We start from the raw sequence: 23819 nt of genomic DNA, 5'->3' as shown, positions 1-23819 counted from the left end.
ATTGTCATCAGACAAATCAAACACTTTGTTTTTTTGCTGGGAAGGCAGTAGGCCAGGGGTTAGTACGATTTTCTTCGTCACAGTGAGCGACAAGTCAGGAAGCAGCCAGCTAGGAATACCAAAGTCATCTTTTTTTGCTTGACGTTTCCACACAAAACAAGGATAAAACAGTTTTTTTGAATGCAGATACAGCACTACTACAAAAAACAAACAGGTTTTTTTTTAGCCAACATAAAAAAAGGCGACATTTAATTTGGAGAAGTAAAGGGTTTTCCTAGCTTTGTACAGAATGGGTAGTGCTCAGACTCAAAAAAGTAGACAGCACCACCTTTCCCACATTCACGACAAAACAAAACATTTGAATGGGCAAGTGACAAACTTCATGAAGAGGGTATCAATAAGCGAGTGCATTATTGGAACAAGTGTCTCAAACAATAAGTTGTCCGAAAAATATGGTTTTGTCCGGCTTTCTAGGGTGATGGCTCTCTAGGGTTCTATACGACTCGAATGCAAGATGACAGATTACCAAAGATCGTCCTTTTCGGCCAACCATTTAGGGCCCTGTTTCCCAACATAGGGAACAGGTCCCACCAGTGGGGAATAGCAATATTTTGGCGGGTCCTGTGCAAGACGTGCACCTTTTGGCTCAGCATACTCTAGAGATTTAAGTTTGAAAAAAATGATGTCACATTTATATACACTTAAAATGCTAAAAAGATGCAAAAAAGTATTGCGATGACGTTATTCATTGTATAAAAGGGGTTTAATACAAACAAAAATTTAGTACAATCAGTAAAATTTTAGTAACGAAATTTAGATATTACGAGTTGCGCATGCGAATATTAGAAATGCCTAAATTGGGCATGTCCCAAATTCAGGTGGAAACCACTTTTCCAGAGCCAAATGAAAAGCAGTTCGTCCCCAAATGAGATAGGAAGAGGATGTAAACTTAAATACTCTAGAGATTTAAGTTTGAAAAAAATGATGTCACATTTATATACACTTAAAATGCTAAAAAGATACAAAAAAGTATTGCGATGACGTTATTCATTGTATAAAAGGGGTTTAATACAAACAAAAATTTAGTACAATCAGTAAAATTTTAGTAACGAAATTTAGATATTACGAGTTGCGCATGCGAATGTTAGAAATGCCTAAATTGGGCATGTCCCAAATTCAGGTGGAAACCACTGATCCAGAGCCAAATGAAAAGCAGTTCGTCCCCAAATGAGCTAGGAAGAGGATGTGGAAAAGATTTAATGGAAACTGGAGCTTCTTAGGAGAGTGTAAAAAAAAGAAGATTTTAACGAAAGGAGCGTGTACAGCTATGTCCGTAATAGGACGGGAGTAGGGTTTCACGGGGATAGGGCACAAAATCTAACTGCGAGGGTCTTGATAGGGGGAAAATAGGATTTACTACAGGATAATTTTTATATGCAAAAACTCTCAAACCTGATTCACATTGAAAGGGTAGGCACAAGAGATAAAATGAATGAGAAGGGGAGTAGGATTTCAAAGGGATAGGGCAGGAAGAAGTCGAATTGGGTGGGTTCTTCATAGGGCGAGAGGAAGAATCGGATGACAGGGTGGTGCCGGAGAAGTGAAGGAGGGTAGGAAGTGTCTGGGAGGAGAGGGGCTGGGTTTATTTTGACAAATAAATGGGGGGGGGTCGATGCTGTAGTGATTTTTTAGTAATAGTAGTAGTCGTAGCATAAATATATTCATACTTTATAATTATAAAAACATAAAAAAAGAAATAGAAAAAAGGACATATCGGTTTTGGCGAGTTACTTTTAGCGAAAGCTTAAGAAATAGTATATGTAATTTCTAAAAATTAACTACCTTCCCAGTTAAAAACAAATCTAAACAGAAAAAAACAGGCAGAGTATTAAATAAAGTCAGTGGAGAACTCTCTTTACAAAAAGTCTCTTTTCATTCATCTCTCTCTTTGTTTCTTTTCAATTGTGTTTCAAGGTTTTATTGAGTTGTATCATTCACGCAACTTGAAAAAAAGGATGTTTTACCACCGAAATTTGCACATATAAAGTGTTACAACAACACTATAAAACAAGGATAGGGTATAACAAGGGGAAATGTCACTACTTCTAACAAGAACTTGAAAATTAAATTAATCAGCATTGTCAGTATTATTACAAGACAACAAATGTTCAATTGACACTGCTTTATTCAAATCATTTCAGATTAAAATTACACGGTAGTTATTTAGTTCTAACCTAACAAGGAAATAAGCGTTTGTTTTTGTTGTTTATTATTTATGTTTTGTCATAATTTAGCGGACATTTTAAATCGTCAGTTATTTTGAAGTCGACATAAAGAGTAGGTTTTATGACCATCACGACTCATTACACCATAGTTCTTCCTAAAACCAAATGAACGTTTGCTATCCATAGTGACTGCTTAAAGCATATCGTTGCTGAGACATAGTGAAATCATTGTTAAGACATGAAGATATAAAATGGTATTGTAGTTTTAGCCGGAGAAAAAACTACAAGTTTTTGGGAACAATTGCCTGTGAAGAATCCAAAACATATAAATATAGTGTTTATGCAACGCTGCTTATATGTTTATATAAACATAAACATATAAAGCAACGTATTAAACCAGACAATACGCAAAATAATTGAACAATCTCTAGTAACTGACATGGAACATATTCGCATGAGTGACAACCAAATTACCATATTCGTCCTCCTTTGGTAACCGACAGGAACGCGAAGAAGGAACCATAGAATAAACTCCGGCGAACATAGAGGCCATAGAGGTCATAAAGGCCAACTAAGTATAAACATGTTCAAACAATTCCAATAGGAAGAAATTCTAGCTGTAGCACACTTGAAGGACGAATGGTATCTCCAATCCTAGGATCCTAGGATCCAATCCTAGGAATCTCCAATTCACGAATCCTAGGATGTCTAAGAAGGCATAAAAGAATCTAAGACCTAAGGGAAGTATTGGGGAAAATTATTCTTTGATTTTTTTTTTTTTTTTATTAATATTTTTATATGAATGAATAACCCAAATTCGAGTAGTATCTTGGAAAGGCAAAATATAGACAGTGTTTCAAAACATAAAAACTGGGAGTAAAATACATTATTGTCACCTAAATTTCATTTGCCTGAGATTTATACGATGGATTTTTACTAAGTGGCTTTACAAAGCTAAGCATAAATTCACAAATACGCTTAAGAGTTTAGAGAGAAAAAAATTTACCCCCATTGCGTATTACTACTACTAACAACTCACCGCAGCACAAAGCCGCCTGAGGCCAACACAGCCACGCACGCTCCGCCTCCATCCCAATCTATTCAAAACTACCCTTTTTACACCCTCCCAGGAAGTTACCATTTTCTTTAAATCTTTATATATGACATCCTCCCACCCCAGACGATGACGACCTGCTTTCCGTCTGGCCCTAGATGGTTGGCCAAAAAGGACAATCTTCGGCAACGTGTCATCCTTCATCCGCACAACGTGCCCTAGCCATCTCAACCTTTATATCATTATAGCCCTAGAAAGCGGAATTGAACCACATTTTTCGTACAGCCTATTGTTTGAAATACGGTCAGTCAGCCGGGTACCCAGAAAAATCCTTAAGCAATTTCTCTGGAAAACATTTTGCAAATCTTCATCCGCTTTTCGAAGCGTCCAAGCTTCAGAGCCATATTTAACTACTGTCATCACTGTAGCTTCTAATATTCTAATCTTGATTTGCAGACTTATCTTCCTATTCTTCCAAACTTTTTTTAACTGTGAAAAAACACCCTGAGCCATGGCTATTCTACTTTTAACATCTTCACTGCTCCCGCCATGTTTACTAATAATACTACTAAGATAAGTGAACCTGCCCACCTCATCAATCTTTTCGTTACCCAACATCAGCTTTTCATCTTCACTTATTCCTGGTCTTCATGACTTAGTCTTCTTAAAACCATCTTTCAAACCTATTCTAGCACCCTGTATTTGAAGAGCCTCTAAAATCCGAAAATTCTGGCTTACTGAAATCTTTTGAAGGCAAGACAATGGAAATTTAACCCATATTTAACCGACAATCAATATTTAACCGGCATTTAATCGATTTCGAACCGAAAGCAAGAATTTTTAAGCAACTGATTAAAAGAAAAGAATCCAACTACAAAAACTGCAATATAGGGGAAACTTTTTACATAAACCGAATATTCTTTTTCTTAGGATCGGAACTTTTCTTTAGCATTTATGGAGCATCCGGTCCATGAACTTGCTTATATGTACAAAAATAGAAAACTCCCAGAACTTAAAAGGAATTCCTTCGCCTTTAATAGACTATATATCTTTGATAAAATCTAATTAAATAGATAGAATGTAAAAATGTAGACGAGACACTATAATTTAATCAAAGAAGGGAATGATTATCAATTCCCTTCTGAATGATTGTAATTTAAATGTATAATTTAAATGTATTATAATTAGATTATAATGTATTATAATTATAATGTATTATAATTAGATGTATTATAATTGTATAATTAGATTATAATGTATTATAATTAGATTATAATGTATTATAATTAGTATTATAAATGTATTATAATTTAAATGTATTATAATTAGATATAATTAATCTGAATGATTAATGATTATAATTTAATCAAGAAGGGAATGATTTGTCCCAAATTATCAAACAGTTCGTGGTAACAAATTGTACCTCGCTCTTTACGCTAAAGTTTGACTTTCTGTCCCAACCCTTTAAGAACGACTCCTGAAATACAAGGGCCGTTTAATTAGAATACGAGGGGTTTTTTTTTTAAAGCTTTAGCGTGAAGTGCTAGGTATTGAGGGGGAGGGGGTATCTCCCGTCGTATACGGAATAATTTATGTTCGTTTAAGTTTTAATGTTGCTGCTTACTTTCAGTTGAAAGAACTCGATTTCATTAAGGCACAAGACACAACCGTGAACTCTCTAGCAAAGTTTTGTAACCTTCCTAGAAGCTGCCCATAGTTTGTTCCTAATATAAACATAGAAGCGAGGGCATTGGCATGATACAAGGTCACAAGTACTTTAAGTTTCAGAAAACTTACCTTTAGGTATGATGCTGAGGTCTGACTCTGAAGACTTCTTCTTAACAACTGGCAATTTCACTAGCTTCAAATTTGTCGGCGATCCGTACTTCTCCGAGGTCTGCCTGTTGGTTAGCATATTAGGAACAGTTAGGGACATAGAACAAGCCGGGTCACCACAAGCACTATCACATCTACACAAACTAGGCATAGTGCATGCCCTCTTACGTATTCGAGAGGGATGAAAAAATTCTAATTCATCAGTAGCAGGTGCAGAACCGGGCTCAACTTGAATTAAAGGTAGGCTTGGGTCATTTTCAAACGGACCTTTCAAACTGCTCCCTTCACTTTCAGAGGAGGTAATAAAAAACAGTGGATCATCTGGTGTTTCGTCGTCCCCAGAATTTAAAGGAATAAATTCAGAATGGCTATCAAATAGTGAAAGATGCTCTTCCACTATAGTCAAAGATCGGTCGCTGAATTTGGATACCGCTTTTAGTGGTATAGTTTTCTCTCTTTCAACCCCAACAACATTGTGAGCCATTCCACTTTTAAGTTTTTTCATCAAATTTAGAACTCCAGATCGGAAAGTAGTTCCCATGGGCTTCTGTTGCATTTTTGAAAATGTTGCCGATTTTTCCATGTTTGATTTAAAGGGGAGCAAATGCGGGAATTTAATGGTTTTATTAAGCTCGGGTTTAACATTGATAGGGGTTAGTATACAAGACCGTTGCATGTCATCAGTTAATGTGTTTGTAAGCATGCTGAGAAACAAAAAGAAAAAAATGAATCAGAATAATCGGCAAAAATAAAACACAAATTTATACAACAAAATGAAAAGTTCATGTTGATATTACATTCACAAGCACAAATAAAATTGCATTAGGGGTGCATATATGAGGCGACGGGGGGTAGAGAACGACATTTCAACTGGTTAGTCACCTAGTGTTATGGGTGACTCATCAGTTGATTGAATCGTCCTAGCTCTAAGTTTTCATGGTGACATTCTCAGTTTGTGTCAGCTTTATTGCCAACAAATCGATTTATTTTATACGAAGGACGATTTAGGACACACTCAGGACTAGAGACAATACAGAAATATAACAAAAAATTTGGTATTTTCCTGTTCTCAAGTCTATTCTCTCTTTTTTTTGACAAAATAAACACGCAATAACTAAGAAGTCACTACTTAAACGTGTGTAGTTTTGTTTCGGCTGATATCCGAACAACATGATCCAAGCACGCAATTTGCTTTTGACCTTCAGGTCAGACTAGCCCCAGCAGTACGTTTTGATTTTCCCCGGATATAGCATTTAAAGTTTGGAGCATACTTCCACAAGAACTGAGATGTAGGAGCTCCCTTGGGTCTTTCAGGAATAATTGAAAGAAATATTTACTTAAAAATTTGAAAATTAAAGATAACTAAATTCAAATAAAGTTTAAATTTATTCTTTTATATTTGATTAACTGATTTTATGGGTATCAATGAGCGTTTTGTCACAGGGCACAGATTTTTTAAGTTTGCTGGTTCCCTTGTAATTAATAAAACCCAATTTAGTTTTAAGCCTATTTAACTATTTTTTTTTATGTATAGAACGTCTTGGCTCCACCAAGACGGCTCCGAGTCCTCACATAATTGCTTGCTTTTAGAAGTTTTAAGTTTGACCCGAGCACCCTACAATAGAACAAAATTTATTCAATTTATTTTATCGCAATTTATTCTAATTCTAATCTTATTTCAACAAGGCCTAGATACAAAAAAAAACAGGAAATTATGTGGAATGAGAAATTTACTAAAAACTGTGGTTGAAATTAAACCTAAGCAAGTAATTCGAATATGTAAATATGTAAAATATAACACATAACAAATATGCACAAATATAAGGTGAAACCTAAAACACAGAAACCAATAAAAAATGAAACTCACTCAAAAAGAAAATGTCTTTATCTTTAAATATTTCAACTTCATTGAAAATTGTAGTTTTGATGGCTATTTCCTAATACTTTTTTGACCTTTGCATTCCACTGTAGATTTTAAATTTTTGATTTTTGTTTATAAAACACCGTCAACCTGTTTTGATTTTTCATTCTAATTCTGACGTTAATACTATCTCAACTACTTAAGAAGAACAAGAATTTATGCGGGACAAGTAACTTTCTGAAGATAGTAATTAAAACGAAACCTAAGCAAACATTTGTTGTTACTATGGCGTCTTCGTCGTCCCTTAATTTAAATTCATTAAAAATTATATATATAAAATTTTATATCCGGATGATCCGTACGGATGTCCGGCCGGATCTGCCAGTCCCCGCCAACATTTCTATCTGATGAACTTTGGATCCCTGCTAAGCCTCGGCTTCGTAATCCAAATTGTCAACAAACTTTTCCACCCATGCATTATACCTAACATAAATTGTATTCAAGACGGTCAACTGAAAAAATAACGTGGTTTTACTTCAAATATTTACTAAGACGCGAATTTAGTTTAGTAGCTTCGATTCCAAAAAATAAAAAATTTACCCAAGCAATTTCTATTTTTTTTTCTAATTTGTACATGTTTATAATTCCGATTTATAATAAAATGAAAAAACCAAAACCTGGTTAGCATCAACTGATTTATATTAGATATCTGTTTGCTCTAAATGACAAACTAATTTAGTAAAACGTAGTTCAGTAGCTTCGATTCAAAAACAAAATTACCCAATCAATTTCTGTTTTTTTCTAATTAATTAATAAAATTTTTCAACAAAATAAGTTTTTTAGAAAAAGTAAAGAACTCCATTAAAAATGTATTGTCAGTTTAATATACATATGCTGATATTTATTCCTTAAAATCTTTAATGACTTTTGATTTCTTAAAATTATAAAAGAGAAAACATTTAAAAGAATTTTTCTCAGTAAAGTACAAATTATATTCTGCCTTTTAGAAAGCCTGGCGTTTAGAAACCTACTCATATCAATTTCTGCTCGTTTTGAGTTTGACTCTGTTATTTATTTTAATTTCTGTTTGTTTTTGGGTTTAATTTATTTATTGATACGGATTTGTGGTAATAGTATTTTTGGTAGATTATTTAATTTTATTTTTGTTTATTTTGGTTTAATAGAGCTGTTTACTTTTTTTTAAACTTATCTTGTTGAAAAAGTTTTTTTAATTAATTTCCGTTCGTTTTATATTGACATAAGTCTTTTTCAGGGAGAAAGACTGAGCCTCTTCTAAAGTTAAACAATCATCGCTTCCATAAAAACCTTAAAGACCTGCAGATAATGACAGCTTTCCCGCAAGCACAGTCACTTTTTCCCGTAAATCAGGGAGGCTGAATCCCGATATTAGATGCCGGTTCCAGAACCACGGAGGGAGGCACAAAAGGTACCGAGAAAATTTGAAATAATAAGTCCGGATAGAATTCAGATCTTTCGGCTTCAGAATTGGAAGAAAACCAGATAAAAAAAGAATAGAGTGATCGCAAAATGAAGAATATAATTTCCCAAGCGCTTTTCTATTGAACCTCCCTCTATTTGCAACAATTTTTTAATATCCTATCTGAACTTTTTTTTTTTTTTTTTTTTTTTTTTTTTTTTTTTTGGCATTAGATACTGTTAGAACCCAAACGTTTTTAGATTGTTAGTAATGTGAAGACTAAACCACCGAAAAGAAGAGAAAAGGGGAATGGAGAAAAAACCACAGTTAAGGGGGAGACTCGCACTCGAATTAAATGAAATATATTCGCACTTATCAACGTCCAACATAAGCCCAATCCGTCTGAACTGGTCTGAGATCCAGCTGACAGAATGTGAGAGTCCAGCCCTAGACCGACTGACAAGGAACATATCATGCGCATAAGCGAGATACGAGACATCAATTCCATCAGAAATGAAAGTCGAAGGCAAAGATGAAAGCATAGGAGCAATACATAACTTAAAAATAGTTGGAGAAAGCACACCACCTTGTCGGACTCCACGCCAAAGAAACACCTTTGAATCAGAAACTGCTCCATTACATTTTACCCGAATAAAAGAGTTAGAATACCAGTACCGTAACAAAACAACAATAGAAAGGTTAATATTGTTGGAAAAAAGGGACCAAAGTGCATGTGAGTGGACTATACAATCGAAAGCTTTTGAAAGATCAAGAGCACAGATATGAAGAGGAGATTTATCATTAACAGATTGCAACAGGAGAGAAGCTAGAACACGATGGGCGTGCTGACATCCCAGCCTTTTTTGAAAGCCAAATTGGTTTTCACTAAAATTAACATTTTCTGAAATGAAAAGGAGAAGAATATATTCAAAAATGTTGCTAAGAGTGCACGAAACAGTAATTGGTCGATAAGAACTACACTCTGACGAAGTTTTTCCACGCTTCAAAACCGAGGTGATTGTGCCACAGAGAAAATTGTCGGGGACCATAGAAGTAGATAAACACATCTGAAACAGTAGCTGAAGGTGATCTATCAAAGTTGGGCAAACGACTTTTAGATGATAAGAAGAAATTCCGTCTTGATCAACAGAGCTAGATTGCATGTTCTTAATAGCTTGACCAATATCAACTATGGAAACTGGTAATACATTATTCTGAGAAATACGATTAGGCAAACACGACTCAAGAAGGTTGCTAAAAAACTTTTCAACTTCCCGGTTCACCTTGCCGAAAATATCATTATAATATAACACCTAAGTATGAACTACTATAGAACTCTCAGAAAACACACTACTAAGCTTATCCGAATTCAGAACATGAGACCACTCCTTTCTCGACGTAGGAAAATCAAAACCAGATACCTTAGACTGCCGTAAGCGTTTTTTATAAGCACGCTTGGTACTTTGCTTCAGATCAAAGACAACTCCTCGATTTGGCCGACCGCAAGACACCCATATTCGTAGCCAAAACTTAGCTTTATTCTTTACAACTTTTAATTCTGGGTCCAAAACCCATTCTGGTTTTCTAGTTTTAACTTTAATCTTTTCTAGAGGAACAGCAGTCGCCTCTGCTTGTTTTAACCACCAATTTATTTTATCATAATAATCATTTAGAGACTACTTATTATTTGAGAAATAGTCAGTAACTTGAAGCAAATGGTAAGAAACTATTTAAAGAACCCAATAACGCGGACAACGTAGTAATATAAAGCGCAAAATTAGCTCTACTCCAGTTATTCCTGTAAAACCACTTAGAACATTGTGTAAAAAGTTTAGTAGAACGGAAAGCGACTAGTGAAGCAGAGAACGAAATCGGGAGGTGGTCAATATCACGATCGTCTTCATGACCAAGAACAGTCGATACATTAATATTTGACGAGGAAACTACATGGTCAATATTAGACAAACTTCCAGATTGGTGAATATATGAATAATAAACACTTTTCTCGACTATTTTATAAGCAGAAAAAGCATCAAGGACTATATCGGATCGAACTGACTGACTTGTAATATTTGTGTTGAAGTCGCCAATCACTATGAAATCATAACCAGTCAATACAACAGACGCAAGAATAGCCTTAAGATTGGCCGATGCTTTCATATACGCGTTTAAAGCGGAAATAGTTTTTTTGTTACACGGGAGATATACATTTATCAGCACAGTATTACCAAACCGAACCGCAAGGACGAATTTATCACTGTGAAAACACACTGGAGAGAGCAAACTCAGGTTATTCTTAACAATGCACGCGAGGCGTCCAGAAGGTCTAAAAAAAGTGACCTCAGCATTAGTTGTAAAAACGGAATGATTACGACCTCTTTTCAACACGTTAATACTAGTAGAAGTCAGGAGGTGTTCTTGAAGGCATACTATGCCAAACTGGTCACACAAACTGGAGCATATCAATCATATGCTCCTTTAAACGAGTATCATTTATATTAAGCGAAACAATCGAAACAGACACAATCAGTTCTTCTTCGCAATGATATCTCTCAGCACTTTGCATCTAAGACTAAAGGAGGCATGATTTTCACCACAATTGGCACATCTTGCATCAAGCTGGCAGGGAGAATCCCTGGTGGAAATATGAAAGCCCGCACAGCGTGCACACTTCGCAACAAAACTTGTACAATCAGCTACTCTGTGGTCTGGCGAACGGCATTTTAGACGGCACCGAGGTGCCGAAAGATATTTTTTCACAGATAAGTATTCATATCCAAGTTTAAAACCATTTTGCATAGCCTTGGCTTTTGACATGGAGTCACAAAACTCAAGCTTAACCATGCCAGTGTCACCGAGCCGCATAGCTTCCACCACACCTGGATATCCTTGAAAGAATGAGAGGTCTAAGTCCTTCGATATTCCTCATACTATCCCGAAAAACCGCTTAGTGATCACCTTGACTGGAGATTCTGCTAAAATCGCTGAAATAGAGTCTTTGAATTCTTCAGCGGCAGATTTTTTAACATTGATTAGCTATTTGTCACCTCGCAAACTCAGCTTGGTAACTGCATCATGACAGCTCACTTTATCGAGCACTTCTTTGCGTTTTATCGGGTAATTTAGTGTTTGCGGCACTTTAGAGACAACAACAGTGGTGTGGTATAGTTTCATTTTAACTGATACCATTAATCTACATAGAATATGTGCTACCATCTGGGTTTTAGTTTTATATTATTATTAAACAAACAAAGCTGTGCTGCCATCTTGGTTTCGGTAAACAATACAATTACCAAATGCTTAATTCTTCATCAAAGAATTGCTACCATCTGGGTTTCAGTTAGAATATGTGCTACCATTTTGGTATAAGTTTTAAGAATTATTATTAAATCTACAAAGCTATGCTGTCATCTTGGTTTCGGTTTTAAACAATACAATTACCAAATGCTTAATTCTGCCCCAAAGAATTGCTACCATCTGGGTTTCAGTTTTAACCAATATTTTATAAGTCTATATCAAAGCTATGCCGCCGTTTTCATTTACGCAATGTTTTTAAGTCTAAGGGTTCGTTTACATATTGCGGAAATCCATGCGGAAATCCGTCCGTAACTGTTCGAACTATAGCTAAAATAACGCTGCGTTTTAAGGCAAAGTTTCAAATAATTGCAACAGCATGACCTATGTTCTTACCCTATTCTGAAAGCTGTTGAACAATAGAGAGCCAAATGACACCGTTTTTGTTAGTTTTCTTATAGCCTGGGTGCGCAGGATCATAGAAGCTGGGTGCAGCCTTGAACCAAAGGTATAAGATCGTGTATTTTTTGATAATCCAACCTCATGATTTTATTCATTTAAAAATCTTGCCAAGATTCCGTCCTGATTTGACCAAAACGTTGCGGAAAGCTAGAGATTTTTTCTAGCACAAAAACGGAGGGAATTTCCGCACGGATTGCTAAATTCCTTATGAATTTCCGCAATGTGTAAACGAATCATAAATCAAAAGTGAAACACTATAGTTTCACTTTAACTAATACCATTAATCTACATAGAATATGTGGTACCATCTGGGATTTAATTTTAAAAATTATTAAGTCTAATTATGTTTTTAAGTCTAAATCAAAAGTGAAACTTTATAGTTTCACTTTAGCTAATACTATTAATCGATATAGAATATGTTCTACCATTTTGGTTTTAGTTTTAAAAATTATTATTAAACCTACAAAGCTGTGCTGCCATCTTGGTTTCGGTTTTAAACAATTCAATTACCAAATGCTTAATTCTGCACCAAAGACTTGCTAACATCTGGGTTTCAGTTTTAACCAATATTTTATAAATCTATATCAAAGCTATGCCGCCGTTTTCATTTACGCAACGTTTTTAAGTCTAAATCAAAAGTGAAACTCTATAGTTTCACTTTAACTAATACCATTAATCTACCTAGAATATGTGCTACCATTTTGGTTTTAGTTTAAAAATTATTATTAAACCTACAAAGCTGTGCTGCCATCTTGGTTTCGGTTTTAAATAATGCAATTACCAAATGCTTAATTCTGCATCAAAGAATTGCTACCATCTTGGTTTCAGTTTTAACCAATATTTTATAAATCTACATCAAAAGTGAAACTCTATAGTTTCACTTTAACTAATACCATTAATCTACCTAGAATATGTGCTACCATTTTGGTTTTAGTTTAAAAACTATTATTAAACCTACAAAGCTGTGCTGCCATCTTGGTTTCGGTTTTAAACAATGCAATTACCAAATGCTTAATTCTGCACCAAAGACTTGCTAACATCTGGGTTTCAGTTTTAACCAATATTTTATAAATATATATCAAAGCTATGCCGCCGTTTTCATTTACGCAATGTTTTTAAGTCTAAATCAAAAGTGAAACTCTATAGTTTCACTTTAGCTAATACTATTAATCGATATATAATGTGTGCTACCATTTTGGTTTTAGTTTTAAAAATTATTATTAAACCTACAAAGCTGTGCTACTATCTTGGTTTCGGTTTTAAACAATACAATTACCAAATGCTTAATTCTGCATCAAAGAATTGCTACCATCTTGGTTTCAGTTTTAACCAATATTTTATAAATCTACATCAAAAGTGAAACTCTATAGTTTCACTTTAACTAATACCATTAATCTACATAGAATATGTTCTACCATTTTGGTTTTAGTTTTAAAAATTAATATTAAACCTACAAAGCTGTGCTGCCATCTTGGTTTCGGTTTTAAACAATGCAATTACCAAATGCTTAATTCTGCACCAAAGAATTGCTACCATCTTGGTTTCAGTTTTAACCAATATTTTATAAATCTACATCAAAAGTGAAACTCTATAGTTTCACTTTAACTAATACCATTAATCTACCTAAAATATGTGCTACCATTTTGGTTTTAGTTTTAAAAATTATTATTAAACCTACAAAGCTGTGCTGCCATCTTGGTTTCGGTTTTAAACAATGCAATTACCAAATGCTTAATTCTGCACCAAAGAATTGCTACCATCTTGGTTTCAGTTTTAACCAATATTTTATAAATCTACATCAAAAGTGAAACTCTATAGTTTCACTTTAACTAATACCATTAATCTACCTAGAATATGTTCTACCATTTTGGTTTTAGTTTTAAAAATTATTATTAAACCTACAAAGCTGTGCTGCCATCTTGGTTTCGGTTTTAAACAATGCAATTACCAAATGCTTAATTCTGCACCAAAGAATTGCTAACATCTGGGTTTCAGTTTTAACCAATATTTTATAAATATATATCAAAGCTATGCCGCCGTTTTCATTTACGCAACGTTTTTAAGTCTAAATCAAAAGTGAAACTCTATAGTTTCACTTTAGCTACTACTATTAATCGATATAGAATATGTGCTACCATTTTGGTTTTAGTTTTAAAAATTATTATTAAACCTACAAAGCTGTGCTGCCATCTTGGTTTCGGTTTTAAACAATGCAATTACCAAATGCTTAATTCTGCATCAAAGAATTGCTACCATCTTGGTTTCAGTTTTAACCAATGTTTTATAAATCTATATCAAAGCTATGCCGCCATTTTCTTTTACGCAGTGTTTTTAAGTCTAAATCAAAAGTGTTCTACCATTTTCGCTTCAGTTATAACCTAAACTTTAAAACCTATATTTATATAAAAGAAAAAGAGTATTTTTTCTTTTCAGTTTAAAGCAATATTTTTGGCTCGATATAAAAGGCGTACTGTCACCATAGTTTCAAATTTAAGTTTCAAAAATAACCCGTCGTTTTCATTTTCTCATTTCAAATTTAAGGAATACTAGTAATCTATATAGATTACTATATAGAGTAATCTATATAGAGTAATATAGAGTAACTATATAGAGTAATCTATATAGTCTCAAAAATAACCCGTCGTTTTCATTTTCTCAAACCCGTCGTTTTCACTTTTGCTGTCTTCAAGCTTTTAGTTTTAACCAATATTTTAAATCTATATCAAAGCTAAACCGTCGTTTTCGTTTTCTCATTTCAAATTTAAGGAATACTAGTAATCTATATAGAATCTGTGCTTCCAGTTTTAAACATTATTTTTGAATGTGCTGTCTTCATGTTTTTAGTTTTAACCAACATTTTAAATCTATATCAAAGCTAAACCGTCGTGTTCGTTTTCTAATTTAAAATTCAATGAATAATTTTAATATATATACAATCTGTGCTTCCAGTTTTAAACATTAGTTTTGAATGTGCTGTCTTCATGCTTTTAGTTTTAACCAACATTTTAAATCTATATCACAGCTAAACCGTCGTTTTCATTTTCTCATGTCAAATTCAAGGAATACTATTAATATATATAGAATATGTGCTTCCAGATTTAAACATTAGTTTTTAATGTTATGTCTACATGAATTTAGTTTTAAACAACATTTTAAATATATATAACATCTAATACGCCGAGCTCGGTTTATAATTTACAAATTAATGTAAACAATTAATAAATATAGAATATTTGCTTAAAGTTTTAAACATTAGTTTTGAATGTGCTGTCTTCATGCTTTTAGTTTTAACCAACATTTTAAATCTATATCAAAGCTAAATCGACGTTTTCGTTTTCTCATTTCAAATTTAAGGAATACTAGTAATCTATATATAATCTGTGCTTACAGTTTTAAACATTAGTTTTGAATGTGCTGTCTTCATGCTTTTAGTTTTAACCAACATTTTAAATCTATATCGAAGCTAAACCGTCGTTTTCGTTTTCTCATTTCAAATTTAAGGAATAATAGTAATCTATATATAATCTGTGCTTCCAGTTTTAAACATTAGTTTTGAATGTTCTGTCTTCATGTTTTTAGTTTTAACCAACATTTTAAATCTATATCAAAGCTAAACCGTCGTTTTAGTTTTATAAATTAAAAATTAATGAATACTAGTAATCTATATATAATCTGTGCTTCCAGTTTTAAACATTACTTTTGAATGTGCTGTCTTCATGTTTTTAGTTTTAACCAACATTTTAAATCTATATCAAAGCTAAACCGTCGTTTTAGTTTTCTCATTTCCAAATTAAGGAATACTAGTAATCTATATAGAATCTGTGCTTCCAGTTTTAAACATTAGTTATGAATGTGCTGTCTTCATGCTTTTAGTTTTAAGCAACATTTTAAATCTATATCACAGCTAAATCGTCGTTTTCGTTTTCTCATTTCAAATTTAAGGAATACTATTAATCTATATAGTATCTGTGCTTCCAGTTTTAAACATTAGTTTTTAATGTGCTGTCTTCATGCTTTTAGTTTCAACCAACAATTTAAATCTATATCACAGATAAACCGTCGTTTTCGTTTTCTAATTTCAAAATTAAGGAAAAATAGTAAACTATATATAATCTGTGCTTCCAGTTTTAAACAATAGTTTTTAATGTGCTGTCTTCATGCTTTTAGTTTTAACCAACATTTTAAATCTATATCACAGCTAAACCGTCGTTTTCGTTTTCTCAATTCAAAATTAATGAATAAAATTAATCTATATAGAATCTGTGCTTCCAGTTTTAAACAATAGTTTTTAATGTTCTGTATTCATGCTTTTAGTTTTAACCAACATTTTAAATCTATATCAAAGCTAAACCGTCGTGTTCGTTTTCTAATTTAAAATTTAAGGAATACTAGTAATCTATATAGAATCTGTGCTTCCAGTTTTAAACATTACTTTTGAATGTGCTGTCTACATGATTTTAGTTTTAACCAACATATTAAATCTATATCGCATCTAAACCGTAGTGTTGATTTTATCAATTCAAATTTACGGAATACTATTAATATATATAGAATCTGTGCTTACAGATTTAATAATTAGTTATTTATGTGCTGTCTTCATGTTTTTAGTTTCAAGCAAAATTTTAAATCTATATCAAAGCTAAACCGCCGTGTTGGTTTTCTAAATTAAAAATTAAGGAATACTAGTAATCTATATACAATATGTGCTTCCAGTTTTAAAAATTATTTTTGAATGTGCTGTCTTCATGTTTTTAGTTTCAACCAATATTTTAAATCTATATCACAGCTAAACCGCCGTGTTCGGTTTCTAAAATCAAAATAACTGAAAACTATTAAACAATATATAAACATTTCGTACAGTTTTAAACATTATTTTTTAATTTGCTGTCTTCATGTTTTTAGTTTTAAACAACATTTTAAATCTATATCAAAGCTAAACCGTCGTTTTAGTTTTCTCATTTCAAAATTAATGAAAAAAATTAATATAAATATAAAATGTGCTTACACTTTTAAAAAATAGTTTTGAATGTGATGTATTCATGCTTTTAGTTTTAACCAACATTTTAAATCTATATCAAAGCTAAACCGCCGTGTTCGGTTTATAATTTAAAATTTAATGAAAAATAGTAATATATATAGAATATGTGCTTCCAGTTTTAAAAATTAGTTTTGAATGTGCTGTCTTCATGCTTTTAGTTTTAACCAACATTTTAAATCTATATCAAAGCTAAACCGTCGTTTTCATTTTCTCATTTCAAATTTAAGGAATACTAGTAATCTATATAGAATCTGTGCTTCCAGTTTTAAACATTAGTTTTGAATGTGCTGTCTTCATGTTCTTAGTTTTAACCAACATTTTAATTCTATATCAAAGGTAAACCGTCGTTTTCGTTTTCTAATTTCAAATTTAAGGAATACTAGTAATCTATATAGAATATGTGCTTACAGTTTTAAACATTAGTTTTGAATGTGCTGTCTTCATGCTTTTAGTTTTAACCAACATTTTAAATCTATATCAAAGCTAAACCGTCGTTTTCGTTTTCTCAATTAAAAATTAATGAAAAATAGTAATATATATATAATCTTTGCTTACAGTTTTAAACATTATTTTTGAATGTGCTGTCTTCATGCGTTTAATTTCAACCAACATTTTAAATCTATATCACAGCTAAACCGTCGATTTGGGTTTATCAATTCAAATTTAAGGCATAAAATTAAAATATATATAATATGTGCTTCCAGATTTAATAATTAGTTTTGAATGTGCTGTCTTCATGTTTTTATTTTTAAACAACATTTTAAATCTATATCTAGGCTAAACCGCCGTTTTCCTTTTCTCATTTCAAATTTAAGGAATACTAGTAATCTATATAGAATCTGTGCTTCCAGTTTTAAACATTATTTTTGAATGTTCTGTCTTCATGTTTTTAGTTTTAACCAATATTTTAAATCTATATCACAGCTAAACCGTCGTGTTCGTTTTCTAATTTAAAATTCAATGAAAAATTTTAAACAATATATAATCTGTTCGTAAACTTTTAAAAAATTTTTTTTAATTTGCTGTATTAATTTTTTTATTTTTAAACAACATTTTAAATATATATCACAGATAAACCGTAGTTCTCGTTTTATCATTTCAAATTTAATGAATACTAGTAATCTATATATAATATGTGCTTCCAGTTTTAAAAATTATTTTTGAATGTGCTGTCTTCATGTGTTTAGTTTTAACCAACATTTTAAATCTATATCAAAGCTAAACCGTCGTGTTAGTTTTATAATTTCAAATTTAATGAATAATATTAATATATATAGAATCTGTGCTTCCAGTTTTAAAAATTTGTTTTGAATGTGCTGTCTTCATGCTTTTAGTTTCAACCAACATTTTAAATCTATATCAAAGCTAAACCGTCGTTTTAGTTTTATCATTTCAAATTTAAGGAATAATATTAATATATATATAATATGTGCTTACAGTTTTAAAAAATATTTTTTAATGTGCTGTCTTAATGATTTTAGTTTTAAACAACATTTTAAATCTATATCAAAGCTAAACCGTCGATTTAGTTTTATCATTTCAAAATTAAGGAATACTAGTAATCTATATATAATCTGTGCTTACAGATTTAAAAATTATTTTTTAATGTGCTGTCTTCATGTTTTTAGTTTTAACCAACATTTTAAATCTATATCAAAGCTAAACCGTCGTTTTGGTTTTGTCATTTCCAATTTAATGAATACAATTAATATATATATAATATGTGCTTCCAGTTTTAAAAATTATTTTTTAATTTGATGTCTTCAGGGGTTTATTTTTAACCAACATTTTAAATCTATATCAAAGCTAAACCGTCGTGTTCGTTTTCTAATTTAAAATTTACTGAATACTAGTAATATATATATAATCTGTGCTTCCAGTTTTAATCATTAGTTTTGAATGTGCTGTCTTCATGCTTTTAGTTTTAACCAACATTTTAAATCTATATCAAAGCTAAACCGCCGTTTTCGTTTTCTCATTTCAAATTTAAGGAATACTAGTAATCTATATAGAATCTGTGCTTCCAGTTTTAAACATTAGTTTTTAATGTGCTGTCTTCATGCTTTTAATTTTAACCAACATTTTAAATCTATATCAAAGCTAAACCGTCGTTTTCGTTTTATAATTTACAATTTAATGAATACTATTAATATATATATAATCTGTTCTTACAGTTTTAAAAAATATTTTTGAATGTGCTGTCTTCATGTGTTTAGTTTTAACCAACATTTTAAATCTATATCAAAGCTAAACCGTCGTGTTAGTTTTCTCATTTAAAAATTAAGGAATAATAGTAATATATATATAATCTTTGCTTCCAGTTTTAAAAATTATTTTTGAATGTGCTGTCTTCATGTTTTTAGTTTTAACCAACATTTTAAATCTATATCAAAGCTAAACCGTCGTGTTCGTTTTCTAATTTAAAATTTAATGAATAATATTAAAATATAAATAAAATTTGCTTACAGTTTTAAAAATTATTTTGAATGTGCTGTCTTCATGTTTTTAGTTTTAACCAATATTTTAAATCTATATCAAAGCTAAACCGTCGTTTTCGTTTTCTCATTTCAAATTTAAGGAATACTAGTAATCTATACAGAATATGTGCTTCCAGCTTTAAACATTATTTTTAAATGTGCTGTCTTCATGTTTTTAGTTTTAACCGACATTTTAAATCTATATCAAAGCTAAACCGCCGTTTTCGTTTCAGTTTTCAACAACACTTTTAAGTCTAAATAAAAAAGTGTGCTAGCATTTTCGTGTCAGTTTTGACCAATATTTTAAATCTAAGTCAAAGATGTGCTGATATTTTTATTTGAATTTTAAGCAATATTTTTAAATCCATGTCAAGGGTTTGCTATAATTTTAGTTTCAGTTTTAACCCAAACTTTTAAATCTATACAAAATATGAGCTGTCCTCTCGATTTATCAAAAGCAAGCAGACTTCTTGATGTCTGCTCGACGGTATATGAAACCGATATTGAAAACAGGACGCGGGTTTTTATATTCTTTCCCACCTGTAAACCAACAATGTTATTGTCAATAACTTAGAAGCTGAAAAAGACTATATGCGTCTTCATTAATGTTTAGCATATATATACTTTTTTCGCAATCAACATATCCAAAATCATTTTCAACGTGGCAGACACACAAGTTTCTTGCGACAAAATTACACGTTTGATGCCCAAGAAGTATAATGTACTTCAAATAGCAAGCTATCTCAACCCTATCAGTTTTGAACTCAGATTGCAAATTTTATTGGACGTACATTTAATAAGCTAAAGTAGGACAATAAAATGGCTAAAATTATGATCATTGTAGGGGTATCTTCCGATATTTTCTTAAAATAAACTGACCGTGCAAATGAGAGAATCTAGCTGAGCATTAATGCACATAACGGATATTACTACTGCTACCAAGGCCTTATCCAGGGGAGGTTAAGGGGTTTGAACCCTCCCCTCCCACGAAATGTTTGTCCAACTCACAAAAACGTAAAAAATGGATAAAAACAAATTTTTGATGCGCTTCTTAAAGTTTTTTTGTAAGCCTCCCCCCCCCCAAAAAAAAAAACTTTTTAAACCCCGCTCCCCGAAAAAAAATCCTGGATACGACCCTGACTACTACTACCACTAAAAACTCACCACAGCACCAAGCTATGCGAGGCCAACACAGCCACGCATGCCCCTCCTCCATCCTAATCTATTCAAAGCCTCCCTCTTTACACCCACCTAGGAAGTTCCCATTTCCCTTAAATTTTCCTTTATGACACCCATCCACCCCAACCGCGGACAATCTGCTTTCCGTTTAGCCCTAGACGGTTGGCAGAAAGAGACAATCTTTGGTAATCTGTCATCTTTCATCCCCAGAGCCATCTCAACCTTTCTCTCATTATAGCCCTAGAAAGCGAGATTGAACCATACTTTTCATACAGCCTACTGTCTGAAATACGGGTTTAAAATAACGGGTAACGTAGAGTAAGGTAAAGTAAAGTAACGGGTGACGTAACGTGAAATACGGGCAACGTAAAAAACAAACGTAAAGTAAGGATCCATTCAGTTTGGAAGATATTGCGACGGATAGTAGTGAGGAAGTGTGTTGGGTGGTTGGAAACTTATGTATGCGAAAGTTATACGGGTGGAAATCGTCTGGTTAAAAATTATCAGCAGACAAGGTCTCTGACAGAGACGTTACGAGGCTAAGGGGCCGCTCTACAGTAAATTCCTTTTCTACGAGCGATTACACTCCAGGTACGACCACGACCGTAAAGCGGTTAAAGTTGGTTTTATTGTGGCGTTGACAAATAATTCAACCAATAGTTCAATTCAACCTTGTCTGAATAATTTCAGACAAGGAATAATAAGATCTAGGCAAGAATTGAAATTAACCTTTGAACATAAGATGGGCGTTGGCTGCTTGGCAAGTTACATCGGTTGCGATTTTTTCCTCAATCGTGATGATTATCATTTTTTATTATTATTATTATTTTGTATTATTATTATGTCATTTTTTATAATAGTATATATTATTATTATGGAAAAATACTCGGGAAATAGCACCAAAGTCGCTTGTCTCATAAGTATCTACAGAACTTGAAAATTTTTGGTATAAAATTTGTTACCCGGACAAGATGCTAAACTATTTATTAACTTTTTGTTTAACTTTTTATTAAAACAAAAAGTTATTTTTGTTTTATTTAAAGTATTAAAATTATTAAATGTAAATTAAATGTAAAAATTAAATGTAAATTAAATGTAAATGTAAAAAATTATTTAATGTATTAGCAGTCTTATGGGTGAACATTGTGCTATTTTATGCCATTTAGTTGATATTAGAGGCTATAGTGCTGAGGAATTATATTTTGATGCTAGTGATATTTCTAAGCCTATGGTTAATGTTGCTTTTTGCTATACTTTCTTTTTCGAGATTTAAAATTTGCGATTTTTCAGAAACTCACGTTTGCTGTTTTAAAAATTCCAAAGTTTTATTTGGTTTTCCAATTTGTTTCAATAACACCGAATTAGCTTCAAGATCTAAAATTAAAGAGCTGTTGGAAGTAGCTAAGATTAAAATAGATCACTTTCACTCTCTGTATGACTACAGCTTTATAACTACAACTATAACCTTTCCCTCTATCCATAGATTTTTTCCTTTTCACCAAAAATAAATGATATTTGAGATTATTTTTGACATTAGTGATATTTCTATGCGCATTGTAAATCATTGCTTATTTTGAAATTATAAAATTTGCGATTTTTCATAGACTCATGTTTGCTGTTTTAAATATTGCAAAGTTTTACTTGGTTTTCCAATTCTTTTTAGTAATACTTAATTAGTTTCAAGATTTAAAATTAAAGAACGGTTGGAATTATCTAAGGTTAAAATAGATAACTTTTACTCTCTGTATAACTATACTCTCTATTCCCTCTATTCATACACGTTTTCCTTTTTACCAGAATTTAAGTAACATTTGAGTTTTTTTTCTTTTTTTAAAAATCAGTCATGTCTCTAAGCCTACGGTTAATCCTTATCTATTTGTGAAGCGTTTTTGCGATTTCCATTAGTGGATTTTAAAAACTCCTCGATTTTGAGGGAAAGAAAGAAAGAAATATTTAATCAAACTCGTATAGAAAACCATAGGAAAGGAATGAGGAAAATATTTCCATATCCCTCAGCAAAATAATCCCTAATCATAGGCAGCGCAATAGCGCTGCCTATGTAAAGAACGATGTGGGCACAATGTATTATTAATTTTTCTTATTTCTCCATACCCGGGCACTTCGTATCGAAGGAGTTGACGTAGAAACTTAGAGAAGGGCTCATTCGATTTTTCAAAGTTCATTTTGGATTTTTACATACTCTTGATTTTTCAGGGTTCATTTTGAGTTTCTTTCGTTGAAATGCAAGAGTTGGAATGTTTCGGTAGTGTCTTGTTGTGCTTTACCTTGTCACTGTTACGTTCTCTTGATTTTTCGAAGTTCATTTTGGATTTCTTTCGTTGAGGTGCGGGAGTTGGAATATTTCAGTGGTGTTTTGTTGTGCTTTACCTTGTCACAGTTACATTCTCTTGATTTTTCAGGGTTCATTTTGAGTTTCTTTCGTGAAGTGCGATAGTTGGAATATTTCGGTGGTGTTTTGTCGTGGTTTGCCGTGTCACTGTTGCATGCTCTTGATTTTTCTGAGTTCATTTGGAATTTCGTTCGTGAAATGCGGGAGTTGGAATGTTTCAGTGGTGTTTTGTCGTGGTTTGCCTTTTCACGGTTGCATTCTCTTGATCTTTCAAAGTTCATTTTGGATTTCTTTCTTTCCTTGTATGTGTATATGTGTATATATGTATGTATGTATATGTATGTGTATGCATGTATGTATGTATGTATGTGTATATGTATATGTGTGTGTATGTATGTGTATATATATGTATATAACTTAGATAGGCCTATTCAGTGAGTTACACATATTTATAAGTAGTAGGCTAAATATGTCACTGAGTTATATATTTCTGTATATAACTTATATAGGTCCTGTCAGTGAGTTATGTATATTTATAAGTAGTAGGTTAAATATGTCTCTGAGTTATATATCTCTGTATATAACTTATATGCCTAGTCAGTGAG

At 32.2% G+C, this 23819-nt stretch overlaps 1 protein-coding gene across 1 annotated transcript in view; it reads right to left on the bottom strand.

Moving 5' to 3' along the window:
• The window catches only part of LOC148941036 (C2 domain-containing protein 5), a 290635-nt gene that overhangs the window by 226564 nt on the left and 40252 nt on the right, over window positions 1-23819 (bottom strand). Inside the window, exons 6-7 of the mRNA XM_089105147.1 lie at window positions 5077-5819; window positions 527-656 (exon numbers count right to left, since the gene is read on the bottom strand). Of these exons, the coding sequence (XP_088961273.1) occupies window positions 527-656; window positions 5077-5819 (873 nt within the window). The remainder of the gene's footprint in view (window positions 1-526; window positions 657-5076; window positions 5820-23819) is intronic.

This window comes from Artemia sp. Qi Xiang Cuo, chromosome 19, assembly GCF_049724085.1.
Source record: "Artemia sp. Qi Xiang Cuo chromosome 19, ASM4972408v1, whole genome shotgun sequence".
Lineage (NCBI taxonomy): Eukaryota > Metazoa > Arthropoda > Branchiopoda > Anostraca > Artemiidae > Artemia > Artemia sp. Qi Xiang Cuo.
Note: the sequence above shows the minus strand (reverse complement) of the source record. Positions and strands in the feature narration are given on the sequence as shown.